At 36.5% G+C, this 25842-nt stretch overlaps 1 protein-coding gene across 1 annotated transcript; it reads right to left on the bottom strand.

Moving 5' to 3' along the window:
* Positions 1-21018: 21018 nt before the first annotated feature.
* LOC131162871 (uncharacterized) lies at positions 21019-21321 on the bottom strand. Its single transcript, XM_058119476.1, has one exon. It carries the CDS (start codon positions 21319-21321, stop codon positions 21019-21021), a length of 303 nt encoding a protein of 100 aa, XP_057975459.1.
* Between the last annotated feature and the right edge of the window lie 4521 nt (positions 21322-25842).

Raw genomic sequence — 25842 nt, 5'->3', positions numbered from 1 at the left:
TCATACGTTTTTATGAGTCCTACACAGTTTCGAAACTCATGTGAGCCCCACATGGTCTTATGGGCCTCACATAGAATACCTATATTATTATTATTTTATCATATATTTCTACAAATTATGTCGGTCAAAACATTATTTTATGTACTTATTTACGTATACAAATAGTATCTACCCTATTTTATCCTATGAAATTCCATTTTGACCAGGCCAACCTCCAGGGAGTGACTGAGCCGTAATAGTCTCTGAGCACTTGCTTAGACAAGGTCTTTTTTAGGCATCAAACATGGAATCAAGGATCCTAACAGAAAAACACTTTTGTTTTGATACTAACTAAATGACCATTATTATTATTCTACTTTTTTTTTTTTGGGTTATTACAAAGGGTAAAACAGTGAAAAAGGTTTTGGTTAAAAATCAAATCGTCGATGGTTTTGCTGTGGGTGAGAGACCTATAAATAGGTACAAACTTATTTTTTTGGGAAATTTCATTTCTCTCTCTCTCTCTCTCTCTCTCTCTCTCTCTCTCTCTCTTCGATTTTTCGCCCGATTTAAGCCCAAATCAAAGGGGAAACATCATTTTGGGATCCTGATGACGATTCTCCGCAGTTTAACCAGAACAGTTTCGTAGTTCAGACTTTTCAGGCACCGCTCCCAAACTAGGGTAAAGAAAATGTTTTAAAGTTTAATTAGTCATTAGGAGTATGTGGGCCTAGGAATGTTGAAATGGCTATTATTCTGGGGTTGAATTAATTAAATTAGGGTTTATGGATATAGGTTTTGTGTGTACATCGCAGGCACGATTTTAGGATCCTTGCAAGCATTTCTCTAGGAATCATGTAAGGGGATAAATTATGTCAAGTATTTTAGAAAGTTTACCGATTAAAATGCAATATTTGTTTACAAAAATTATATCTATGGTTTTTCGGGGAATTCATGCATTTAGAAATGCATTCATGAATTAATGTGTATCTTTGGCAAAACAGGCATTTTGAGTTGAGTAAATTCTAGAAGCGAATTTAACACTATTTTTCAGTGAAACATTTTTTTGAGGCACATATTTTAGAATAATACTCAAACTGTATGACCTGAGTGTGATCATTATATGAAATAGATAAGCATATCAGAATATTTTATGATTATACAAAACATGTGCAACTAGATAATGATTTTCAGAAAATGTTATAAACCTTATAGAAATTATGATATAGTTTAGTTTCAACCGGCCTAGTGCCATGATAGCTCAGTTTCAGCCAGCCTAGTGTCGTGACAACTCAGTTTTAGCCAGCTTTATGTTGTGATCATATATTTATGACAATACTTAGAAATTATGGTATGACATATTTTACGCAGAAATATGAAAATGAGATATGTTACAGTTATAATATATGAAATATACTATATGATATCAGAACCTTGATGGACTAGGTATGTTTTGAGCACGGTATCGTAGCTAACTAGCAAGATCAGAGGAGTATTGTGGAGAGCAAGATACCCCCCATGTGTCCGGCCCGAGAAGTGTTGCGGAGAGCAGGATGGGTTCAGACCAGGTTAGGTGTATAAATCAGTCAATGCAACCACACTTCTTAGATAGAGAGTTGGTATTGGATAGTCGATTGGTCTGTTAAATGTTGCGGAGAGTAGGATAGACCCTAGGTCCGGCTCGTGAAGTGTTGTGGAGAGCAGGATGGGTCCAGACAAGGATGGGTTTGCAGTTGTACTTACAGACTTTACGTGTAACTTAACATGGTAGACCAGCCACTACTAAGTCCAGCATACAGGCTGCACGACCCAGTCATGTGGGGTTATTACATGACGATATATATGAATGTCCTAAGGAAAGTTTTACGTATGTATAGATATATTAGACGATTTACTTACTCAGAGGAATTTATTATGATAAAGAATGTTTATGAAGAAAAACATGTATGTTTCTAAATATATATGTATATATGAGTACAAATTTACATGATTTACCAGTTTAAGTTAATTATTTAAAGGTTATAAGTTATGCTACTCAGAACTCATGTTGCCACACATTGACAATAATCTATCCCGTCTTATTGAGAGGTGTCTCACCCCTATAATCTTTTAATATTTCAGGAGATCCAGGGAGCCAATCTTAGAAAGCTCCTAGCAAGATTAGTTAATGGGGTTTGAAGATAGTGCTAGTGAGACACTAGTATGCATATGTCTATGGATACGTTTGGTATTGCTTTTGGTTGTAGTATTAGCCTGGTTTTGGAGAGGCATGTGTGTATATATATATAATGGTTCTAGAACTCTAGTATTGTATTCAGAATTTATGTATAAGTTTCCGTTGCATGTTTTATTTGAAATATGGACAGATCAGCCAGGTACCCAGTTGGAGTCTGGGATATTATAGTATGTTATCAAAGTTTAATACGTGGAAAAAAATTTTTTTAAAAAATACAGCAGAATTTTCGGGTTGTTACAGTTAGGTATCAGAGCCTAGGTTGCTAGGTTATGTAGACTTTAGTGCACAGTGGATAACAGTACCATAGTATAGGAATGGATCTTGATGAGGATTGGAAATGAATAGATCAATATTACAGTAAGTCGTTATAGGAGGTTAAGATGAGAATTTAGGGTTTAGTCTCACAATATGGATGTAGGATTTTCGTGACGGTTTATGTGATTTTCTTGGAATGCTGATTTTAGAAAAATCATGGTAAACTATCGTTGGTTTTTTTTTTCTAAGTGGTAAGACTGAACCTTAAATTGGGGATAAGGATGTTAAGTTGATTGGTGGTAGAAGAATATTTTATGGTTCATAGTTGGATTAATGTATTAGTTGTGTTATGAAGTTGGGATTCTCAGATTATTTTCGTTCTATTTTAGGATGGACCCTGGAAATAGCGATGCACACGCTGGTGATGGTAATAATGTAGGGCCTTCCAGTATATGCGGAAGTGATTCTAATGCGGTATTGCGCAGTGTCGCCCAGCAAGTAATGGTGGAGATTGCAAGAAATTAAGGGGTACAGGGTTGGCCACCAGCTCACTAGGTCTACTCGATTGAGCAGTTTACTCAAATAAATCCCCCCTCATTCTTAGGAGGAATCGACCCGTTCGTGGTAGAGAACTAGGTCCAGGAGATTGAGGAGACGTTGGCAGTTCTCCCTTGCACTGAGGAGCAGAAAGTATCATTTGCCATTTTTAAGATGACAAGGGAGGCTAAACTATGGTGGAGGTTAGTGAGGTTTCTGGAGGAGCAAAGGTCGATGCCTATAGCTTTGACCTAGAGCCGCTTCAAGATGTACTTCAAACGGTACTTCCCCGCTACTACCAGGAATGTGAAAGCAATAGAATTTCTGAATTTGACCTATGGGCATCTGATGATTTAGCAGTATGCAACTATATTTTTAGAGCTGTCCCAATTTCCCCCATACATGGTGCCGGATGAGGGGAAGAAGGAGAGGAAGTTTGAGGAAGGCCTGAGACAGAATATCTATAAGTAGGTGGTAGCATTCCAGGTCCAGACCTTCTTAAAGCTAGTAGATAAAGCCACAATGATAGAGACTAGCCTAGAGAGAGGTGTTGGGGTGCAGAGTTAGAGGAAGAGGCATGCGCCCCCTAAATTCCGAGCAGGAACCAGTTGGGGCCCATGAAGGAGAGACAAATATAGTGGGGGCCAGAGACAAGAGATGGGGAGCTATGAGTATCAGTGTGATCAGACTTATTCTATTTGCCCTAGATGTAGCAAGAGGTACGTGGGAGAGTACTGAGTGGGAAGGAATGCCTGCTATCGGTTTGGTAGACCTGGCTATATAGCACGAGACTATCATGCGTTGCTGAGTAGTGCACTAGCTCCGTGACAATTCAGGAGAAACAACTAGGCACCCCGGGGCGGCCAACAAAGGAACACTGCCCAGGCGCGGGTTTATGCCCTAACACCAGGAGATGCAGAGGCGGCTGACAATGTGGTGATAGATACTATTACTATGTTTCCAATTAAAGCTATTGTTTTGTTTGATTTAGGGGCAACACATTCATTTGTTTCTCGGGGATATATTAGACTGTATGGAATATAACCTTATCTATGGCCACACCAACAAAAGTAGTAGTGATTTGTAGAAAAGTGCTCAAAGGCTATCTAGTGGATACTCAAGGGAGAGTGCTACTAGCCGATCTCGTAGTGTTGGATATGCACGAATTTGACGTGATTATGGGGATAGACTAGCTAGCCGCTAATTATGCCAGTATTGATTATCATAAGAAAGAGGTAGTATTTAGACCTCTTCAAAAGTGAGAGTATAGATTTATGGGGTCATGCGTGCACTCCTCACCACAACTGGTGTCAGCTATTCAAGCGAGGAGGCTACTCTTGGACAGATGCCAGGGGTATATAGCTTGTGTAAAGGAAATGTCAGGGGGAGAATTGAAACTTGCAGATATTCCAGTAGTGAGGGAACTTTCAGATGTCTTTTCAGAGGAGTTACCTAGATTACCTCCTGATGATGAAATTGAATTTGCCATTGACTTACTTCCAGGGACGACACCGATATCTAAAGCTCCTTATAGAAAGACTCCAGATAAATTAAAAAGAATTAAAGGAGTAATTGCAAGAATTACTGGATAAGGACTTTATCAGACTCTATGTATCGCCTTGGAGAACACCAGTTTTGTTTGTAAAGAAGAAAGATGGGAGGATGAGGATGTGTATTGACTATAGAGAGATAAATAAAGTGACAATTAAGAATAAGTATCCTCTTCCCCGTATTGATGATTTGTTCAATCAGCTCTAGGGAACAAGAGTTTATTCTAAGATTGATCTTCGATCTGGGTACCATCAAGTGAAGGTCAAGGCAGAGGATGTTCTAGAGATAGCGTTCTAAATTGATATGGTCATTATGAGTTTTTGGTCATGCCATTCAAACTAACGAATACTCTTGCTGCATTAATGGACTTGATGAATAGGGTCTTCCATCAGTACCTGGACCAGTTTGTAGTGGTTTTCATTTATGATATTCTGGTCTATTCAAAGAGTGCTGAAGAGCATATAAATCATTTATGGATGATGCTACAGGTGATGAGAGAAAAGAAGTTTTATGCTAAATTCAGAAAATGCGAATTCTAGTTGGAGAAAATTTCATTCCTTAGACATGTGATATCCGGGGATGGTATTTCTGTAGATCCGAGTAAAATAAAGGCAGTAGTAAATTGGACGAGAGTGAGGAATGTTCAGGAGATCAGAAGTTTCTTGGGTCTGACAAGGTACTCTTGGCGATTTGTGGAGAATTTTTCTAGACTATCGGGTCCTCTAACATGGTTGACAAGGAAAAATGTGAAATTCGAGTGGACCAATGATTGTGAGCAAAGTTTCTATGAACTGAAACAATGACTCGTCACTGCTCTAGTTTTGACCATCCCATCTGGAGTGGGTGGATTTGTGATTTATAGTGACGCGTTTCAGAAAGGACGAGGGTGTGTTATGATACAACAGGGGAAAGTTGTGGCATACGCTTCTTGGCAACTTAAGAGTATGAGAAGAACTACCCTACGCATGATTTAGAATTGGCTGCAGTGGTGTATGCATTGAAAATATGGAGGCATTATCTGTATAGTGGGAAATGTGAAATATTTACAGATCATAAAAGTTTGAAATATTTCTTCACATGAAATATTTCTTCACACAGAAGAAGTTAAATATGAGGCAGAGGATATGACTGGAATTGATAAAAGATTACGACTGCACCATCAGTTATCACCCAGGAAAGGCTAATGTAGTAGCTAATGCCTTGAGCCGAAAGTCAGGAAGTGCCTCAGTATTAGTAGTGGTGGCGCAACATCAGATTATAATGGATTTAGAAAGACTTGGTGTGGAGCTAGTAGAGGGAAATCACTAGGCATTTATTACTAATCTAGTACTTCAGTCGACTTTGCCGGAGATAATTAAGATTGTGCAGATGCAAAATACAGAATTGGTAAATATTAGGGACAAAGTGTAGAGTGGACAGGGAGCCGATTTTAATATTTCGAATGACAAAGCTTTGAGATTTCATGGCAGGTTGTTGTACCCAATAACGCTGAAATTAAAAGGATTATTTTAGAAGAGGTGCATCGTTCCTTGTATACAGTACATCTAGGAAACACAAAAATTTTCAAATATTTGCAAGTATCCTTCTGGTGGAGCAATATGAAGAGAAAAATTGCCTCGTATGTAGAGCAATGTTTGACAAGTCAACAGGTAAAAACTGAGCATCAGAGACTGGTGGAACCATTGCAACCACTTCACATCCCAGAATGGAAGTGGGAGCACATTTCTATGGATTTCATCATAGGGTTACTACCGGCACTTCATGGGCAAGACGCTATCTGGGTAGTTGTTGACTGATTGAAAAAAACTGCCATTTTCTTCCCATCAAAGTCAACTACTTCATGGATAGATTAGCAGAGTTGTATATATAGGAGATAGTCAAACTGCAGGACGTGTTAGTATCCATCATTTTTTACCAGGACCCACGGTTTACATCTCAATTTTGGAATAGTTTACAAGGAGCCTTGGGATCTCAGTTAACATTTAGTATAACATTTCATCCTCAGACAGATAGACAGACAGACAGACAGAGAGGACCATACAGATACTAGAAGATATGCTGCGAGCTTGTGTGTTGGATTTTGGAGGTAGTTGGATTCAGTATCTGTTATTGGTGGAGTTTTCTTATAACAACAACTACCACGCCAGTATTGGGATGGTCTCGTATGAGGCATTGTATGGTCGGAGGTGTCGATCTTCGTTATATTGGGATGAAATTGGTGAAAAGTAGATTTTGGGGCCAGAGATTGTGCAACATACTTCTAAGAAAATCAAGCTTATTCAAGAAAGAATTAAAACAGCTCAGAGTCAACAGAGAAGCTATGCGGACATTGCTAATAAGTGTTAGAATTTGGTGTAGAAGATAGCGTGTTCTTGAAAATTACACCAATGAAAAAAGTGATAAGATTTGAAAAGAAGGTTAAACTAAGCCTTAGGTATATTAGGCCATTTGAGATACTGGAAAGAATCGGTCAATTGCCTACAGATTAGCGTTACCTCTAGCGTTATCCACGATCCATGACGTATTTCATGTGTCTATGTTGAAGAAATGCGTCCCAGATCCATCACACGTAATAAGTTATAAGGCACTAAATTTTGGAGATACTCTATCGTATGATGAAGTGACAGCTCAGATCCTAGATCATAAAGAGTAACAACTATGCACCAAAAAAATTCCACTAGTAAAAGTACTCTGTAGGAATCATGTAGCTGAAGAAGCCTCGTGGGAGCTAGAGGAGGAAATGCATCAAAAGTACCCACATCTATTTAGTGGGGCCCAACATTAGCTGGAAATAAAAATAATGGTTCAGGTAAGGATTTGTTATAAGTAAGTAGGTTTGTGCAGGTTAAGTAGTTCACGTGTATTTAATTATAGATTTTCATGTAATAATTTTGTATTTTGGGTGGTTTTTAGAGAGTTTTGATTTGGTTATTGTAATCTCTCAGAGCCATAAATGTAACCACGATATTCCTCAGTCATAAGTGAGGGTAATTAATAAAATTTTAGCGATTTTCCCTAAATGTTAGTATAAGTGTTAAATGGCAAATTTTGAGGATGAAATTTTTATAAGGATGGGAGAATGTAAAGACCCGAAAAAATTATAATAATAAAAATAAGCAATAAAAGAAGAAATTGGTTTGCTGTAAGGCCAAACCGTCGACGGTTTCGGACGAGCTCAGAACACTATTGACGGTTTTGAGTTACCTTGGTTAGGTAAGGGTAAAACAGTGAAAAAGGGGAAATCGTCGATGGTTTTGCTGCGTATCAGAGACCTATAAATAGGTTCAGCTTATTTTTTTTAAGTGGAACTTTCCATTCGCTCTTTCTTCAGCCCCCCCCCTGTCTCTCCTCCTCAGCATCTTCGCTCTTCTTCACTCTCTCTTTCCTATATCATTGCCCCGTCTTAAGCCCGAATCAAAGGGAAAACATCATTTTAGGATCTCGACGACGATTCTTTGCAGTTTAGTCGGAGTGGTTTCGTAGTTCAGGCTTTCCAGGAACCGCTCTAAAACTAGGTCGTAATAGGAAGATGTGTTTAAAGTATAATGTATCCATTGGGATTGGCCTAGGAAATGTTTGAAATTGTCACTTGTTTTCTGGGTATTGGAGTTTAACCTTAAATTGGGTATTATGGATACAATAGGTTTTCATGGCGTACACCGCAAGCATCCAATTGCAACGTTTTAGGATCCCTACAGGCATGTCTGTCTTCCAGGAATCAAGTAAGGGGATAGATTTAGCTTATAGTTATATTGTTCTGGAACACGTTTTACCGATTAAAATGCAATATTTGTTTACCTAAATTATGATATAGTGTCAGCTTTTCTTCATTCAGCATACCTAGTCCGTGGACAGCGTCAGTTTATCGCTTCATTTCACATGGTGCCGACTTTTTAATGCCATATAGTATATTTATGCCAGTATTTAAGAAATTATTATATGAACGGATTTTATATCGCGAAATATGAAAATGACGATATGTTACAACTTATCGATACAATAATATACTATATGTCATTAATCAGAACCTTTGAATGAGCTGGGGGGTTATGTTTTTGAGCACTGTAGTATTGTAATTCAGCTAGCAAGATTCGGAGGAGTTTGCGGAGAGTAGTTTACCCCCCTATTTCCCGCCTGAGAAATGTTGTGGAGACAGGATGGTTTGGATGGACCATTGGGTGTATAAAATCATCAGTGCAATCACCACTCTCCTTGATAGAGTGTTTGGTATTGTATAGTTCCGATTGGCTCCGTGACAGTTGCGTGTATGACCCAGACAATATTTTGATATTCAAATATTAAGAGAGAGGAATGGCTACGAAACCGACGAAGCCGTAGACTTCCGTCGCGACATTGGCATTTTTGGAGAATAAAAGAAATTCCAGAAATTACAAAGGACTTTCGTCAACTCCAACACGGATTCGTCGCGTGTTAAGAAATTCGTCGAGAAGCCTGCCTGTGTTCGTCGAGAGCAAATACCCGAGAGGGGTTTTTAAGGCACCGGAATTCGTCGACGAATACAGGGTCTCGTTGACGAAATCTGTGAAGGACTCGTTGACGAACACAGGGTCTCATCGACGAAATCCCCTGTTCTATAAATTGTTAAAATCTGGGATTTTTATCATTTTCTTCCGAGCTCTCTCTCTCCTCTCTCTCTCTCTCTCTCTACGACTCTCTCTCCCTTCTCTCTTCGTTTTTGGCCCCACCAGTTGCTGGATTGACGATTCGAAGTTACCACGACGCTCCTGGCGGAGTTCTCCACAAATTTGCCGGAGCAGATCGTTGAGAAAACGAAGTTGGATTTCATCCCAAATTCTGGGTAAGGTCTTTTATTGAGTTTTTGACTTCCTGACAGTTATAGAAAATGATGTAGACTAGGAAATACTGATGTTTTGTTCTCAGGGATTGCGTTTTCAGGATGTCGAGTTAGGAATCCTTCGGGTATACATTTATAGGGGCTTTTCAAGTTTAGGTAAGGGAAATATACTATGTTAGGAGTTTTAATAGAGTTAATAGAGATTTCTAGAGCATATTTTTATGTCAGTTTGTTATACTGTTTTTATAGAAAATGAGCATAAATGTTTGTGTGGCCTAAGTAGACTTTTCATGTGAAGAATGAATTTATACAGTTGTTATGAAACATCATACTATACTAAATACAAAGATATAGATAGTATATATATATGGTTTTCCAGTATATGAGATTATACAGAGATATATTTATATTTGCAAAGAAATGTGCATGCATATATAGTTTTATATGAATAGTTCATGAAACGGTTATACACATATATCCAAATAATTGTATACAGATGCTCATATCAGTATTTTATATTACAGTTTATTACAGAATGGTATATACATATATACAGTGTTATTACATGACATGTTCTTCCTATTACCATAACATACAGAACATAGACAGAGTATATATACAGAATACACAGATAGAGATACAGAGGTAGCATCAAGATGCTACAGATACAGTGTTTACAGTATAGAAAGACAGAGTTATGGTAATTTTGGAAACACGATGAAAATAGTAAAAGAGTATATATATATATATATATATATATGTATATAGTATCAGATCACTGAGGAAAGTTACACAGACAGATACAGATTACAGAGCACGGTACCGTTGCTAGATACAAATAGAGTGCAACCACATAGCTCAGATAGTATGTGGGTACCGTCAGCCGTACTTGGAGAGTATGCAGCTCCCCAGTACACTGGGTTAAGGGGGCCGATTTGATGAGGTAGTAGCCAGTCCTGAGCTTAGGAGAGGATGCAGTTTGGCCGGACTGAGGTAGTGTAGAGTATGATGACTTATCTGGAGGGTCGACCAGATAGAGTCCCGCCTACAAGCCGCACAACCCTTCATGAGGGGTCAAATCATGACGTACAGAGTCCCAAGGATAAAAGCATAGTTATATATACATATATATATATATATATATATATGTTTACAGTTTTACAGTATAGTATGATATTACAGTATAAAAAGTAGAAAATAGATGATATAATATGTTTTAAATAAAGAAAGAAAGATATGCTTGAAAGATATGATTTATAGATGATTTATTGCATTACGGTTCAGTCATTATTTTAAAAGTATCCTTAACTTAATTGTCACACACTAGTAATAACATATTTCCACTTACTGAGCATCAACTCACCCCTTTATTCTAACATTTTTCAGGTGAGCAAGATAGGCAAGCAGATCAGGCTCGCAGATAGAGAGAGTGTTTGGTCACCCTGGTTATAGGGTGAGTTTTTGGCAAAATTGTGTATGTTTTTGGGATAGATGATACTGGAGTGGCATAATTGTACAGTTTATGTAGGAATGTTTACTGTATAAAAATTATAAAAAAAAATAGAATTTTGAGGTTGTTACATTGCGGAGAGCAGGATACCCCCTAGGTTCGACCTGTGAAGTGTTGTGGAGAGCATGATGAGTCTAGACCAGGCTAGGTGGGCAATCGTACTTATAAACTTTATTTTTGACTTAGCATGGTAGACCAACCACTGCTAAGTCCAACTACGGGCTGCAAGACCAGGTCATGTGGGGTTATTACATGACGAGATATATGAATGTCTCAGGGAAAGTTTTACGTATGTATAAATATTTTAGACGATTTACTTACTTAGAGGAATTTATTATGATAAAGAATGTTTATAAAGAAAAGAATTTATGTTTATAAACATATATGTATATATGAGTACAGATTTACATGATTTATCAGTTTAAGTTAATTATTTAAAGGTTATAAGTTATGCTACTCAAAACTCATGTTGCCACACACTGACAATGTGACAACTCGAATGAAAATGGAATTTAAATAATAAAGGGAAAGGGAAATGGAAACAGTAACAGAAGGAGGAAGTCGACTTCGTCGACGAATACAGGGGATTCGTCGATGAGGGTTTAAAAGAATTCGTCGATGAAGACTGAATTTTTTCGACGAAGAAATATCGAGAGAGGTTTTGAGCCGACTGAATTTCGTTGACGAGGACTGAATTTTGTCTACAAAAATATTAAAGGATTCGTTGACGAATGACGTGACTTGTCGATGAATCTAGTTCTATAAATATAGAAAAATCCAGATTTTACTTCACAGTTAAGCCATCTTCAATTCTCTCTCTCTCTCTCTCTCTCTCTCTCTCTCTCTCTCTCTCTCTCTCTCATTGATTTTGGGCCATATTTATGCCGGATTGATAATCCGAAGTCACCATGACGCTCCTGGGGAAGTTCTCTCCAAATCTGTTGGAGCAGATCGTTGGTAAAAGCAAGTTGGAAATCATCCCTAAATTGAGGTAAGACTTTTTAATTCAAATTTGACCTTATGGTAGTTATAGGAAATGATGTACACGTAAAAATACTGAAATTTAGTACTGAGAGTTTTCATTTTCAGGGTATTGATTAGGAAATCCTACGAGTGTTAGGCTAGGATATTTTAGGGGGTTTCTCAATAACCAAGTAAGGGAATAAACTAAACCAGTTACTTTTCACGCAAATTATTATTATTTATGAGTAACTTGATTTCCTGAAAGTATTTACGATATTTGAATATTATGAAATAAATGTACGTTTGAGAAAAATACTGCTAATGTGATGAAACGTATATATATATATATATGTATGAGATGCCAAAAATTATGATTTTTAGAATATAATGTATGGTTTTATACAGCAAAGGTGTGGCGTGAATATTATTTTCTATGGAAGAATATCATGATACGACGATGATACGAATGAAATATGTTTTGTGAAATTATGAAAGAGTACAGTATACTATGATGATTTTGAAATGCATGGTAATTGATTTAATTTCATAATGATATGTATGATATGTTCGGCGCGAGGCTGTAATTATGATATGTTCGGCATGAGGCCATAATTATGATATGTTTGGCACGAGGCCTTAATTATGATATGTTCGGCGCGAGGCCGTAACTATGATATGTTCGGCACGAGGTTGTAATTATGATATGTTCGGCGCGATGCCGTAATTATGATATGTTTGGCACGAGGCCGTAATTATGATATGTTCGAAACAAGGCCGTAATTATGATATGTTCGGCACAAGGCCGTAATTATGAAATGTTTGGCACAAGGTCGTAATTATGAAAGATGCTATATAACTATGTACTATATGTTATCATAATCCGGATGTTAGTTTAGTTCAGTTCAAGAGCTCGGTACTGTAGCTATATAGATCAGATATTTATGTTCAGATTAGTGCTAACCACTCCACAAGAGGGTGGGAGATGGATAGTCGATGTGGCTTTCAGTAGAGTATGGACGTCCACCTAGCAGTCCGAACTAGGGTGTGGCAGGCCCATCGTACTTACAGACATATTTGACTCAACAATGGTCAACCAGCCATTGTCGGGTCTTGCCTTCGGGCTGCACAACCCGTCATGGGGGCTAATACATTACATTAGCTAACTATTCATCCTGGGTATGTTTTTAGTATTATCAATTATAACAGATACTTTATGTACGTAATGATTTATTAACAAATATGGAAGTATATGAGAATTTAGTATGTTGATAAATGTTTACCGATATATGAAATGTACTGTATATGTATAATTGCATTAAATGTTCATGTTGCCACACAACTGTATTTAGTTTATTTTCCCTTATTGAGAAGTGTCTCACCCCTGAACTAAATATATTTTTCAGGAGACCCTGAGTGATCGGCGAGTCGTAGCCGCCGTGGAGTCGGTGGTATTACCCCGCTAGGAGGGTGAGATTTTTTACTAGGGTCAGAATTATTTTGTGTTTGATCCTAGAGTTATTTTGATGTTTATAAGGATGTATATAAATATAGTTTTATAATTTTGTAGTAAACTCTCGTATTATGCTTTAAGGATGGATGATTGAGATTTTATACTTGCTGCTACTTAGGTTTCTGCTGTGATTGACAGGTGTCTCCGTTATCCACGGGTTCGGGTTGACCATTTTATTTATTATGTTACATTTCATATTAAGAAATTGAGGTCGTTGCAGACAATAATCTATCATGTCTCACTAAGAGGTGTCTCACCCCTATAATCTTTTAATATTTCAGGAGATCCATGGAGCCAATCTTAGAAAGCTCCTGGAAGGATTAGTTACTAAGGTTTTTAGATAATGCTGGTGAGACACAAGCATGTATATGTGTATAGATACGTTTGGTATTACTTTTGACTGTAGTGTTATCCTAGTTTTGGAGAGGCATGTGTATATATATAATATAATGGTTCTAGAACTCTGGTATTGTATTTGGAATTTATGTATAAGTTTTCGCTGCATGTTTTATTTGAAATATAGATAGGACAGCCCAGTACCCACTTGGAGTTCAGGATATTATAGTATGATATCAAAGTTTAATATGTGGAAAAATAAACATAAAAAAAAAAATACAGCTAAATTTTCGGGTAGTTACATCTACCCATTAAGATAACAAACTAAACAAAAATTAATTGTTTCTAAATTTTATTATACTCATGTATAATATTTATTCCTATCTTCTTTTTTTTTTTTTTTTTGATGAAAACCTCAATTTTATTGATTGCCCTAACTTATGGCGGAGGTGAAGGGACTTACGGAATAACCCTAAGATTCAGTTGTAATGCATACGGATAACAAAAAAAATTTATCAGATCATGCAATCGCTAATTACGTGATTAGGATTATACTTGCAAGATTTGTCTGGTTTGATCCTGAATCTACAAGTATGAAAACGAGCTCTTGAAGACGACCATGAATCTTCTACTCTATTCATTGAACACGCCTTACTCTTGAGAGAATGGGCTCGTAAGCGGCTGCTAAGGTTTTCTTCTCTCATGAAAACGTCTGCCTCTGTGAGAGTTTTTTTTGTCTTACCTAACTTCTGAATGGAGCGCGTGTATATAGTCTACAGTAGGGACTTCTAGGCAAATATGACTAGGGCTTCCCATTTAATTAAGAATTCCTAATTCAACCCAAATTTATCCTTAATTATGTTAATTATAATTCATACCACTAAACAGTTATAATTGCACTCCTTGTCATATTCAAAATTAAATTTCGAGCTCCCATTATTAAATATTTATTTATCTCCCCACGTAAAGAATACAAATACCCGTCTATTAAATTAAATTACTAAAATTTTAATTAATTGACATATTAATTCTCTAAGACCTTCCACTTAACTTATTTGATGTGCCAGATTCAAAATCTACTTGTAGGGTTTGACACAATCAAAACTTATAAGCTTCCTCGAAGGGTTATCATCAATCCCAATACCGGGACGTGCATTCCATCAATAATTAATGTTCACCATACACATAATGTCATCACCCAACTCACTGAGTATTTTGACCCATAAAGAATCTCACTCTTCTATGAATCAAAGTAATAAACACTATATGCACGTGTCCAATAATCATATTAGGATTAAGAGCATAAGCACTCATAATAACCATGAGGTATTAATTGTTTTATATAGTTAGTATAAAAACAATTACCTCAAGACGGTCCCTATTCAATACACACAAAGTGTACTAGCACAGGGAGTTGGAATTGTACCATTCCCAATAGTCAAGACAGACCTATTAGATCCTTGTACTATAGTCCTACCAATGGTGTGTCCAATTTCATTTAAGACTGTGAACAATAAACTTATATTCTATAAGAATTGATGATCTAATCTTCTATGTATAAGTAGTACTCTACACACTAGATCTCCTATTATATCGAATAAAAGACACATATACATAATCATTAAATAAATAATGTTAGGAAAACATTGCTCACAAAGATTCTCATTAAAATGGAATAACTGAAGTTATTAACAAATACTAAAACCGATTACATAAAGTATGTCTTTCAATATAAATCCCTAACAATCTCCCACTTAGACTCAAAGCCATGCTGTAGTGACCCGAAGAATAATAATATTTAAATAATAATGAGGGAGAATAATGGAAACAGAAACAGAAGGAGAATAATTTCAGGAAATTACCAGGCTTCATCGACGAATACATGGTTTCGTCGACGAAGGTCTTCAGGATCTCGTTGACGAGGTCCCGTCTCGTCGATAAGAAAATACCGAGCGAAGGATTTGGGTTACTCTAAATTTCGTCGGCGAAGGGTAAGGTTCGTCGACGAATTTACTTAAGGACTCATCGACGAGATGATGTGTCTCGTCAACGAATCTAGCCCTATAAATAGTGCAAACTCGGATTTTTATTCAATTTGAGTGCTTTTCTCTCTCTCTCTCTCTCTCTCTCTCTCTCTCTCTCTCTCTCTCTCTCTCTCTCTCTCTCTCTCTCTCTCTCCCTCCTACGGTCTCTCTCCCTTCTCTCTTCGATTTTGGCCCTGCCAATCGCCGGATCGATGATCTGAAGCCACCACGACGTTCTTGGCAAAGTTCTCTTCAAATTTGCTGGGGCGTATCGTCGGTGGGATTGAGTTGGATTTCATCCCAAATTCAGGGTAAGGCCTTTTAGTTAATTTTTGGCCTTTTGAAAGTTATAGGAAATGATGTAGGTAAAGAAATATTGATATTCTGTTATGACAAATGTTGTTTTTAGGGTGTTGTGTAGGAGGCCCTGCGGGTGTTAGGCCAGTATACCATAGGGGTTTTTCAGTAATCAAGTAAGGGAAATATGCTATGCTGGGCAATTTTTCTATATTTCAGTATAAACTATACATTTTTATTAGATGATTATTCATGATGGAAATTTATATAAGTTATTATTTTTGTATAATATGTTTAAAATTACTGTGTGGCTTGTGAATATGAAAATAGTACGAAAGTATGTTTCACAGTTTTCAGTACCATGATTATACGAATTTCAATACTATGATTATACGAATTTCAGCACCATGATTACTCAGTTTTCAGTGTTATGATTGTACAGTTCTCAGTACCATGACGTACGGATTACAGTTTAGTTCAAAAATACAGATGATATAGTTACAGTTTATTTCATTGTCATGGTTTATATAGTTATTTCAGAATCATGGTAAATCAGATAGTTGTGTATAGAGATGTACTATATAGTATTAGACCCTATTGGATCATATAGTTACAGAGCACGGTACTGTTGCTACAGATATTATGTTATGAGTGCAACCACCTATTTAGATAATATGTGGTAGTAGGTCGATCACCTAGGCCCTTGACGTGGACAGGCTCCCCATCATATATGGGTTGAGGTGGGCAGATCAGACCGATGGAGTATAGTGATTTACCCTAGTCGGCCAGCCAATGTAGATCCTGCCTACTAGCCGCACAATCCTGTCATGAGGGGTTAAATCATAACACACAGTTATCCACAGGGAAAGTTTTCAGTTACTATTACGTATATACAGATTTACAGAAATAGGGAACATACTTATGTACCCTAGAAGTATTTTGAATAGTAACCTACAATACTGTTATGTTAAGCAACATGAAAAGGGTGGTGGATTTTATCACTTATACTGTATTTACATATTCAGTTATACATGATTATATGTAAACAGATTTTCATAATATTGTAGCTCATTTGCCATACACTAGTAATAGCATATATCGTCTTATTAAGCGTTGGCTCATCCCAGTGTTGAATCATTTTTCAAGTGATCCAGGTAGGCAAGCAGACCAGGCTCACAGATAGAGGGGCTTCAGTAGTGCCCTGACAGTGAAGTGTATTGTGGGAATATTTTTGTATAACCCTAGCCAGTTGAGGGTGTTTTGGGAAAATAGATATATATGTATATTTTGAGGATACATTCTAGCACTCTGGTATTGTATATAATTATATATGAATATGTTTATTTGATTTCTGCTTCTCGCTGCTTAGGTTGATGATTGGGTTTACCCTCAGTATGGTATTAGAACATGTTAAATGTCATAGTATAAAAACAAAACCCATTAAATAGCAGGTCGTTACACATGCTGCCATACATCTCACTTCCATTCCCTCTATATGATTATCAAAATTCCTAACTGGTAAGCTCTTTGTAAATGGGTCTGCTGGGTTGCTTGCCGATGTAATCTTGATCACCATTACATTACCTCTCTACATGATATCTCGTATCAGGTGATACTTGCGCTCGATGTGTTTTGCTTTCTTGTGGCTCCTTGGTTCCTTTGAGCTAGCAACTGCCCCGCTATTATCACAGTAAAGTGTAATAGGCGATTGTATCAAAGGCACCACTCCTAGATCAAATAGAAAGTTCCTAAGCCATACGACCTCCTACCTTAGAGGCTGCCACATATTTGGCCTCCATAGTGGAATTAGCAATATATGATTGCTTGATACTCCTCCAACCAATGGCTCCACATTTTAGGGTAAACACATTTCCTGAGGTTGATTTTCTAGAATCCTTATCTGACTGAAAATCTGAGTCTGTGTACCTAATGGGTACTAGACCATCTACTTGATAAACCAACATATAATCCCTAGTCCTTTTTAGGTACTTGATTATATGTTTTATCTTAGTCTAGTGTTCCCACCCTAGGTTAGACTGATATTTGTTGACCATGCCTACGACAAAATAGATGTTAGGTTTAGTGCAAAAAATAGCATATATGAGGCTTCTTACTACTAATGTATAAGGAACTGCCTTCATGTTCTCTACCTCAATCGATGTTTTAGGACACTGATCCTTGGATAGAAAGATTCCATGTCTGAAAGGGAGTAACCCTTTCTTGGAATCTTGCATGCTAAAACGGGTAAGAATCATATTGACATAAGTAGCTTTTAATAAGCCCAACATCCTTTGCTTGTGATCTCACAAAAGCTTGATCCCAAGGATGTGGCCGGCTTCTCCCAAGTCCTTCATGTCGAATTTTCTGGATAACCATACCTTAACCGAAGATAATACCCCCACATCATTTTCGATGAGTAAGATATCATCCACATATAGCACCAAGAATACCACCACGTTTTTGTCATGCTTTTTGTATACACATGACTTATCAGGGCATTGATCAAAACCATAAGATTTAATAGCTTGATCAAAACGGATGTTCCAAGACCTAGATGCCTGCTTAAGTCCATAAATGGACTTCTTAAGCTTGCACAACATGTGCCGTTAGCCTACTGCTATAAAACTATCTGGTTGCACCATATAGATGCACTCATCAAGACTTCCAGTAAGGAAAGTTGTCTTGACATCCATTTGACAAATTTCATAATCGAAATGAGCTGCAATGGATAAGAGAATCCAGATAGACTTTAGCATGGCTACCGGCGAGAAAGTTTCCTCACAGTCGATTCCTTCTTTCTGAGTAAACCCTTTCGCAACAAGATTAGCATTGAAGTTTTCTACCCTTCCGTCTGCTCCTCTCTTCTTCTTATAGATCCACTTACATCTGAAGGTTCTACCCCTTTGGGTGGCCTACAAGATCCCAGACTTGATTAGAGTACATAGACTCCATCTCTAATTTCATAGCCTTCTGCCAGAGTTCTGCATCTTTATCTTGAAGTGCTTCACAATAGTTTTCGGGTTCGGCATCCAGTTCATTAGGGATCCTGTCATAAGACTCTCTCAAGAACATATACCAATCAGGCTAGTGTACAACCCTCCCACTACGACAAGGCACATTTTGCTGTGTTGATCCTGATCCTTGTGGGCCATCATTCTGCCCTGGTTGTATAATTGGCATATTGATGGTAGCTGCACGTGATGGGCTAGATTCAACTCAAGTTACAACATTCCTCCCACTATGATGAGGCAATGGGATGTTAATAACTTTATCTTGTGGTCTTCTTCTTGCACTATTGGTATAGCTGGTATATCTCCTCTCAACTCTTCCAAAACAATCCTACTTATAGGTTTGTGGTTCATTACATAGTCCTCTTTTAAGAATCGAGCATTAGTACTAACAATGAGCTTCTGATCCTAAGGACAGTAAAATAAATCACCTTTCGTTCCTCTAAGGTAGCTAAAAAATAAACAGACATATGTCCTTGATTCCAACTTATCTGTTTTCTATTTTAGCACGTGTCCTGGACTACCCCATATCCGAACATGCCACAGACTAGGTTTGCGCCTAGTCCACAATTCTGTGGGTGTAGTAGGAATTGACTTAGATGAGACCAAGTTCATGATATAGGCTGCTGTTTCTAGTGCGTGCCCCCAAAATGAATTAGGCAAGTTTGAATAACTCATCATAGATCTGACCATGTCCATAAGAGTCCTATTCCTTCTTTCTACTACACCATTCTATTGCGGCATACCAGGTGCAAACAACTGGGATTCAATTCCCTCCTCTGATAAGTAATCCACAAATTCTCCTAAGAGGTACTTGCCACCACGATCAAATCATAGTGTCTTGATATATTTTTCCTGACGCTTCTCCGTTTCTACCTTAAATACCTTGAATTTCTCAAAGCATTCATACTTACGACGCATCAAATAAATATACCTATACCTTGAGTAATCATCAATGAAAGTAACGAAATACTCAAAGCCACCTCTAGCCTGGATATTCATGGGACCACACAAATAAGAGTGAATCAGTTCTAATGCCTTTTTTGCTCTATAGCCCTTGGCCGAAAAGGGCCACTTGGTCATCTTACCTTCTAAGCAAGATTCATAGATTGGTAGTGCCTCCACTTCTAATGAACTTAATGGTCCATTCTGAACCAACTTTGAAATCTGTCTCAAATTAATATGACCTAGGCGTAAGTACCAAAGATAAGTTTGGTTCAATTCAGAAGGTTTCTTTCTCTTGCATGATAGTTTATCAGTGTTATTCAATTCATTTAGTTGCACTGTAGGAGAAACATGATTAATAATATAAAGATCATCCACCAATGTACCAAAACAGATAAAATGTTTATTTAACTTATTAATAACCGATTTATTAAAATAAATGGAATATCCATGATCAACCAATTTGGAAACTAAGATCAAATTCCTCCTAATGGAAGGTACATAAAAAGAGTCTTTCAATATTAAAATCCTGTCTCTACCGAAAGAAATGTGAATATCTCCTACTACAACTACTGACACTCTTGTGCCATCTCCCAGAAATATGTAAATCTTCCCATCACTTGGCTGTGCAGTTTACTGGAACCCCTGCAAAGAATTGCAAATATGATTTGTGGCTCCTGTATCTACACACCAGCTACTAGTAGATATCACCGTTAAATACGTTTCAACTACTAGTGAATGAGATACCTTTGTTGTTCTGTTTGGCGAGATAAACTAGACATTGTGATTTCCAGTGCCATGGCTACTTGTAGTGAAAACACTCGCCCTTAGGGTTTTTCACTCCATCCTACGGCCCACACACTACTGGAGGAGCTCCTTGTGGGTTCTGAGCCTTTTTTTACTTTTTTCGGCCTTTTGGCTTAGAAGAAGAACTTTTATCAGTCACGAGAGTAATAAATGGCTTCCTGATGATGCCCTAAGCTACTCCAAGCTCTTTAAGTAGTTTTTTCAATGAGTAAGAGAGCTTATTCATGTCATAGTTCAGGAAAAACTACTTTAAAGAGTCCAGCAGTGACTGGAGAACGACATCGGCCTCGGTTTCCCCATCGATTTTAGCTCCAAGGATCTGTAGCTCATTGAGAAGACCAATCATTTTCAGAACATGATCCCTTACTAGAGTCCCTTCTACCATAGTAGTATTCATAAGTTCCTTCATAACAGTCTGCCTAGCAACACGATTTTGATCCCCAAACATTTCTTTGAGGTTCTGCATTATATCATAGGCAGAAGGCATAGACTGATGCTGATGTTGTAGAACATTTGACATATATGCCAAAATGTAACACCGCGCCATCTCATCAGCCTTAATCCACTTCGAATAAGCTTGGGTTTCCTCATCGGTTGCTCTTTCACCTAATTTCTGTGGACATACCGTAGTGACCCGAAAAATAATACTATTTTAATAATAAGAGGGAGGAAAAGACACATAGTGTGTCCAATTTCATTTAAGACTGTGAACAATAAACTTATATTCTATAAGAACTGATGATCTAATCTTCTATGTATAAGTAGTACTCTATACACTAGATCACCTATTATATCGAATAAAAGACACATATGCATAATCATTAAATAAATAATGTCAAACAAACATTGCTCACAAAGATTCTCATTAAAATGGAATAACTGAAGTTATTAATAAATACTAAAACCTATTACATAAAGTATGTCTTTCAGTATAAATCCCTAATAATCTCCCACTTAGACTCAAAGCTAGGGGTGTACACGGTTCGGTGCGGTTCGGTTTTGGCCAAAACCAAAAACCAAACCGAACCGTTCGGTTATGTGATTTCCGAACCGAAACCGAAACCGAACCGAAATTATGCTTTAATTGAAAATCGAAAATGTGGCGGTTCGGTTGTGGTTTTTCGATTTTAAACCGATTTTTTTTCAAAAAAAATAACATTTATTTTTCATGAAGTAGTTGAAAATTTATTGAGCATTTTAATTTTTTATAAGGACCCATAATTTTAACAAAATAAAATATATTGGGCACTTTTAATGATAAAATATGTTGGTCACTTCTAAAATTAGAATTACATATCAATTCCACAATGTCCCAATCCTTAGGCACTTTTAATAATTAATTCTCTCTATCCCTAATTTCACAAAACAAGCAATGAAGCAAGCAAACATTCACAATAAACAAGAATATATATATATATATGTAAATATCCCAAATTACAAATACAAAATAGACATTCTAATTGTTCATCAATGGTTCAAAATTTTAATGAATTGAAGTAATCCACATCCTTCCATCCACATTGTTCCATCTTCAAGATTGTAGCTTCAATTCTCCAATATATCGGTTAGCATCATTCCTAATAAAATGAAACAATATAAAAGTTACAACAAGATGAAATTAAATTGACGATCAATGTTCAATTGTTCATAATACATAATCTTACCAATAAATCATCCATGTTTATTTGATCACACATTCTTCCATCTTCAAAATTATTACTTCAATTCTCCAATCTCGATGTAAACATCATTCCTAATAAAATGAAATAATATGAAAGTTATAACAAGATAAAATTAAATTGACTATCATTGTTCAATTGTTCATAATACATAATCTTACCAATAAATCATCCATGCCAATTTGATCAAATTCTGAAATGAATGAAAAAGAAAAAGTTAATGAATTAGAGAAAATAAATACAAAACAATAATTAAAATAAAACAATTAGAAAATGTGAAAAAGATGTCTTAAGAAATTATGTTTTACCTTTCTCAAGTTTATCAAGTTCTTCAAGGCTTTCTTCATAGTTCACTGGTAATAATGAATTCCGCAACCAATCTTGAGAACATATAAGAGCCTCCACAATCTTAGGAGTCAATGATGTCCTGAAAGAATCAAGAACACGACCTCCCATACTAAATGCAGACTCGGAAGCAATAGTAGCTATGGGGTTAGCCAAAACATCACGTGCCAACTGTGAAAGGATAGGAAACCTTGGATTATTTATCTTCCACCATCCTAAAATATCAAATTCTTGACTATCCTCTTCAGGTGCCTCAAAAAGATACCTCTAAAGATCACTCTTGCCTTCCCCACCTTCTTTTTTTGACCTATGCCTCTTGAATTTATCTAGCATAACCATCATCATCTTCATTGTTGGTTCGTCATCATCCACCACATAGTCCATACCAGAGATACAACTAGAAGAACTAGAGCTAGCTTCGGTAGTTTTACCACTAGGTGCACTACATTGGAATTGTCTACCCCCATTTTTATACTCATCATACATTGAAAAAATAACATCCTTCACCTTTTTACTCAAAATTGAAGATGTAGGAGGAGGAAACAGTTCAGAAAGGCCCCAATCCACATACTCTAACTTGTATCGAGGATCAAGAATGGTGGCAACAAACATCATCATATTCAATTTTTTTGGATTCCCCCAATAATCATCATATTTATGTTTCATTTGAATGTCATTTCACTTAATTCAAAATCATTACTTTTGCACCAATTTTCCAAAAAAGCATTAACCATGCAAATTTCATGGAAAAAAGTATTAGAAGTCACATAATTAGAACCAGAAACACGCAAAGTGAAGTGATAGAAACATCCTAAGAACTGCACCATCTTCCTCACATTATCCCAATCATCTTCCATTGGCTTTCCTTTTCCACAATCTTTTGAAAGATCAAGTGTAAAATCTCGGTCTTTTTCATCATATCTATCAAAAACTTTTTGAAATTTTTGAGCAGTGTCCAACATCATATATGTGGAATTCCATCTATTAGGCACATCCAAACACAAATTTTTTTTACAATTAACCTTTTCTTCATCTGCACACTCTTTGAATTTAGCAGTTCTACCAGGTGATTGCCTAATATATTTTACTGCTTGCCTAATTCGAAGTACAGAATCTCCCACAAGTTTCAATATATCTTGCACAATTAAATTAATGATATGTGCAACACACCTTATGTGCATGAACTCACCATTGAGCACACTACCCTTCCAATTGTTCACCCTCCTCTTTAAGTAATTGATGGTCGTACCATTAGAACTTGCATTATCTACAGTAATAGTAAAAACTTTATCAATTCCTCAATCCAAAAAAGCTTTCTCAATAGCAAAACCAAACACTTCCCCTCGATGACTAGGAACTGGACCAAAACTTAAAATTCTTTTGTGTAACCTCCATTCAATGTCAACAAAATGCACAGTTAGACACATGTAACTAACATTCTGTAAAGATGTCCAAGTGTCTGTTGTAAGGCAAACTCGTTGACAATTATGTTTCAAAATTTTTTTCAATTTCTTCTTCTCTTCTCTATATAAAAGAAGACAATCCCTTGCCACTGTCACTCATGATGGAACCTTAAATCTAAGTTCCATGAGGCTACAAAAATATTTAAAACCTTGTCCCTCCATAAATCTGAATGGTAGTTCATCCACTATCACCATATATGCTAAAACTTTTCTAAGAATATTAGCATCATAGTTTTGACATGTTAACTATTTTTCTTCCATTTTTGTCTCTGGTTTGAAGTTGATTTGGGATTGATTATGATCATGAGGTCTCTTATAGGGATACTTAGCACATAAATTCAAATGATTCCAAAAAGCTCGTGTTCCATTCCTTCTTGAATCAGCACAAAACACTTTAGGACAATATTTACACTGAGCTTTAGCCTCTGCAATGTTATCAACACATAATCTAGTAAAATGATCTCATACCTCTGATCTTGATTTAAATTTCCTCTTCTCACCCAATTCTGTTCCCGCAGCAACATTATTTACTGATTTTGTATTCATGCTTGGACTTGGACTTGGACTTGGACTCAGGCATGAGCTCGGACAAGGAGTTGTATTAAGATTTGCGTTGTCCCCAAATTCAGACATCAATAAAAATCATAGATAAGTGCAAATTTATTAGATGAGACATGTTTAAAATGACAAAACAAAAAATTAATTAATTATATGCTTATTTTTGTCTATAAATCAAATAACAATTAATACATATGAATAAAATAATAACATTTAAAATATTATTATAAAAAATAAAAATTATTATAATTAATTTACTTAATTACTATAGTTTAAAAATAGGAGCAATTTTATCATACATGACAACAAAAAAATATTCAAAACATTTTCTATATATTATTTATTCTCTCTTGAAAAATTTAGAAAATTTATGAATATTTTTTGTTTATTATATTTTAAAATCACATAGCTATTTTTATTTAACTTTGATTTTAATTTACATATAACAATAAATAATTTGATCCACAAAATTACTTTTAGAAACCAAAAAACTAGGCATCAACTCTGATTTTCAATTTTTTTTTTAAAACAGTAATTGTTTGAAAAAATAAACTAAATAATAAATTAGTAATATAAATAGAAAATATAAAATAGAGAAAATATATAAAAATAAAACTAAACTATAAAACAGAGAAAACAGAAAATATAAAACAGAGAAAACAAATAAAACTAAACTTATAGCTTATGTCTTACAGTTACAGGCTACAACAGTAGCAACAAACGCAGGTGGTGCGAACTGAAGACACGGGAGCCAGGAGAGAGGCAAAGCCGCAGGCGCACGGTGGACGCACGACGGACTCACGGCGGCACAGCGCAACAAAGACGAGACTCGAGAGAGTGAGTTTGTGAGAGTTTGAGAGATGACTCAGATGAGTGACTGACTCACAGTGTGAGGTGAGAGGCGAGAGCAGAGAAGAGAAGAAGAAAAATGAGGAAGGAGGAGGAGGAGGAGGAGGAGGAGGAGGCGGAGGCGGGAGGCACGCACAGCGGACGGCACACAACCGGCTGACAGAGTCACAGACT

This window comes from Malania oleifera, chromosome 8, assembly GCF_029873635.1.
Source record: "Malania oleifera isolate guangnan ecotype guangnan chromosome 8, ASM2987363v1, whole genome shotgun sequence".
Classification (NCBI taxonomy): Eukaryota; Viridiplantae; Streptophyta; class Magnoliopsida; order Santalales; family Ximeniaceae; genus Malania; species Malania oleifera.
This window is presented reverse-complemented; position numbering and strand designations above follow the sequence as displayed.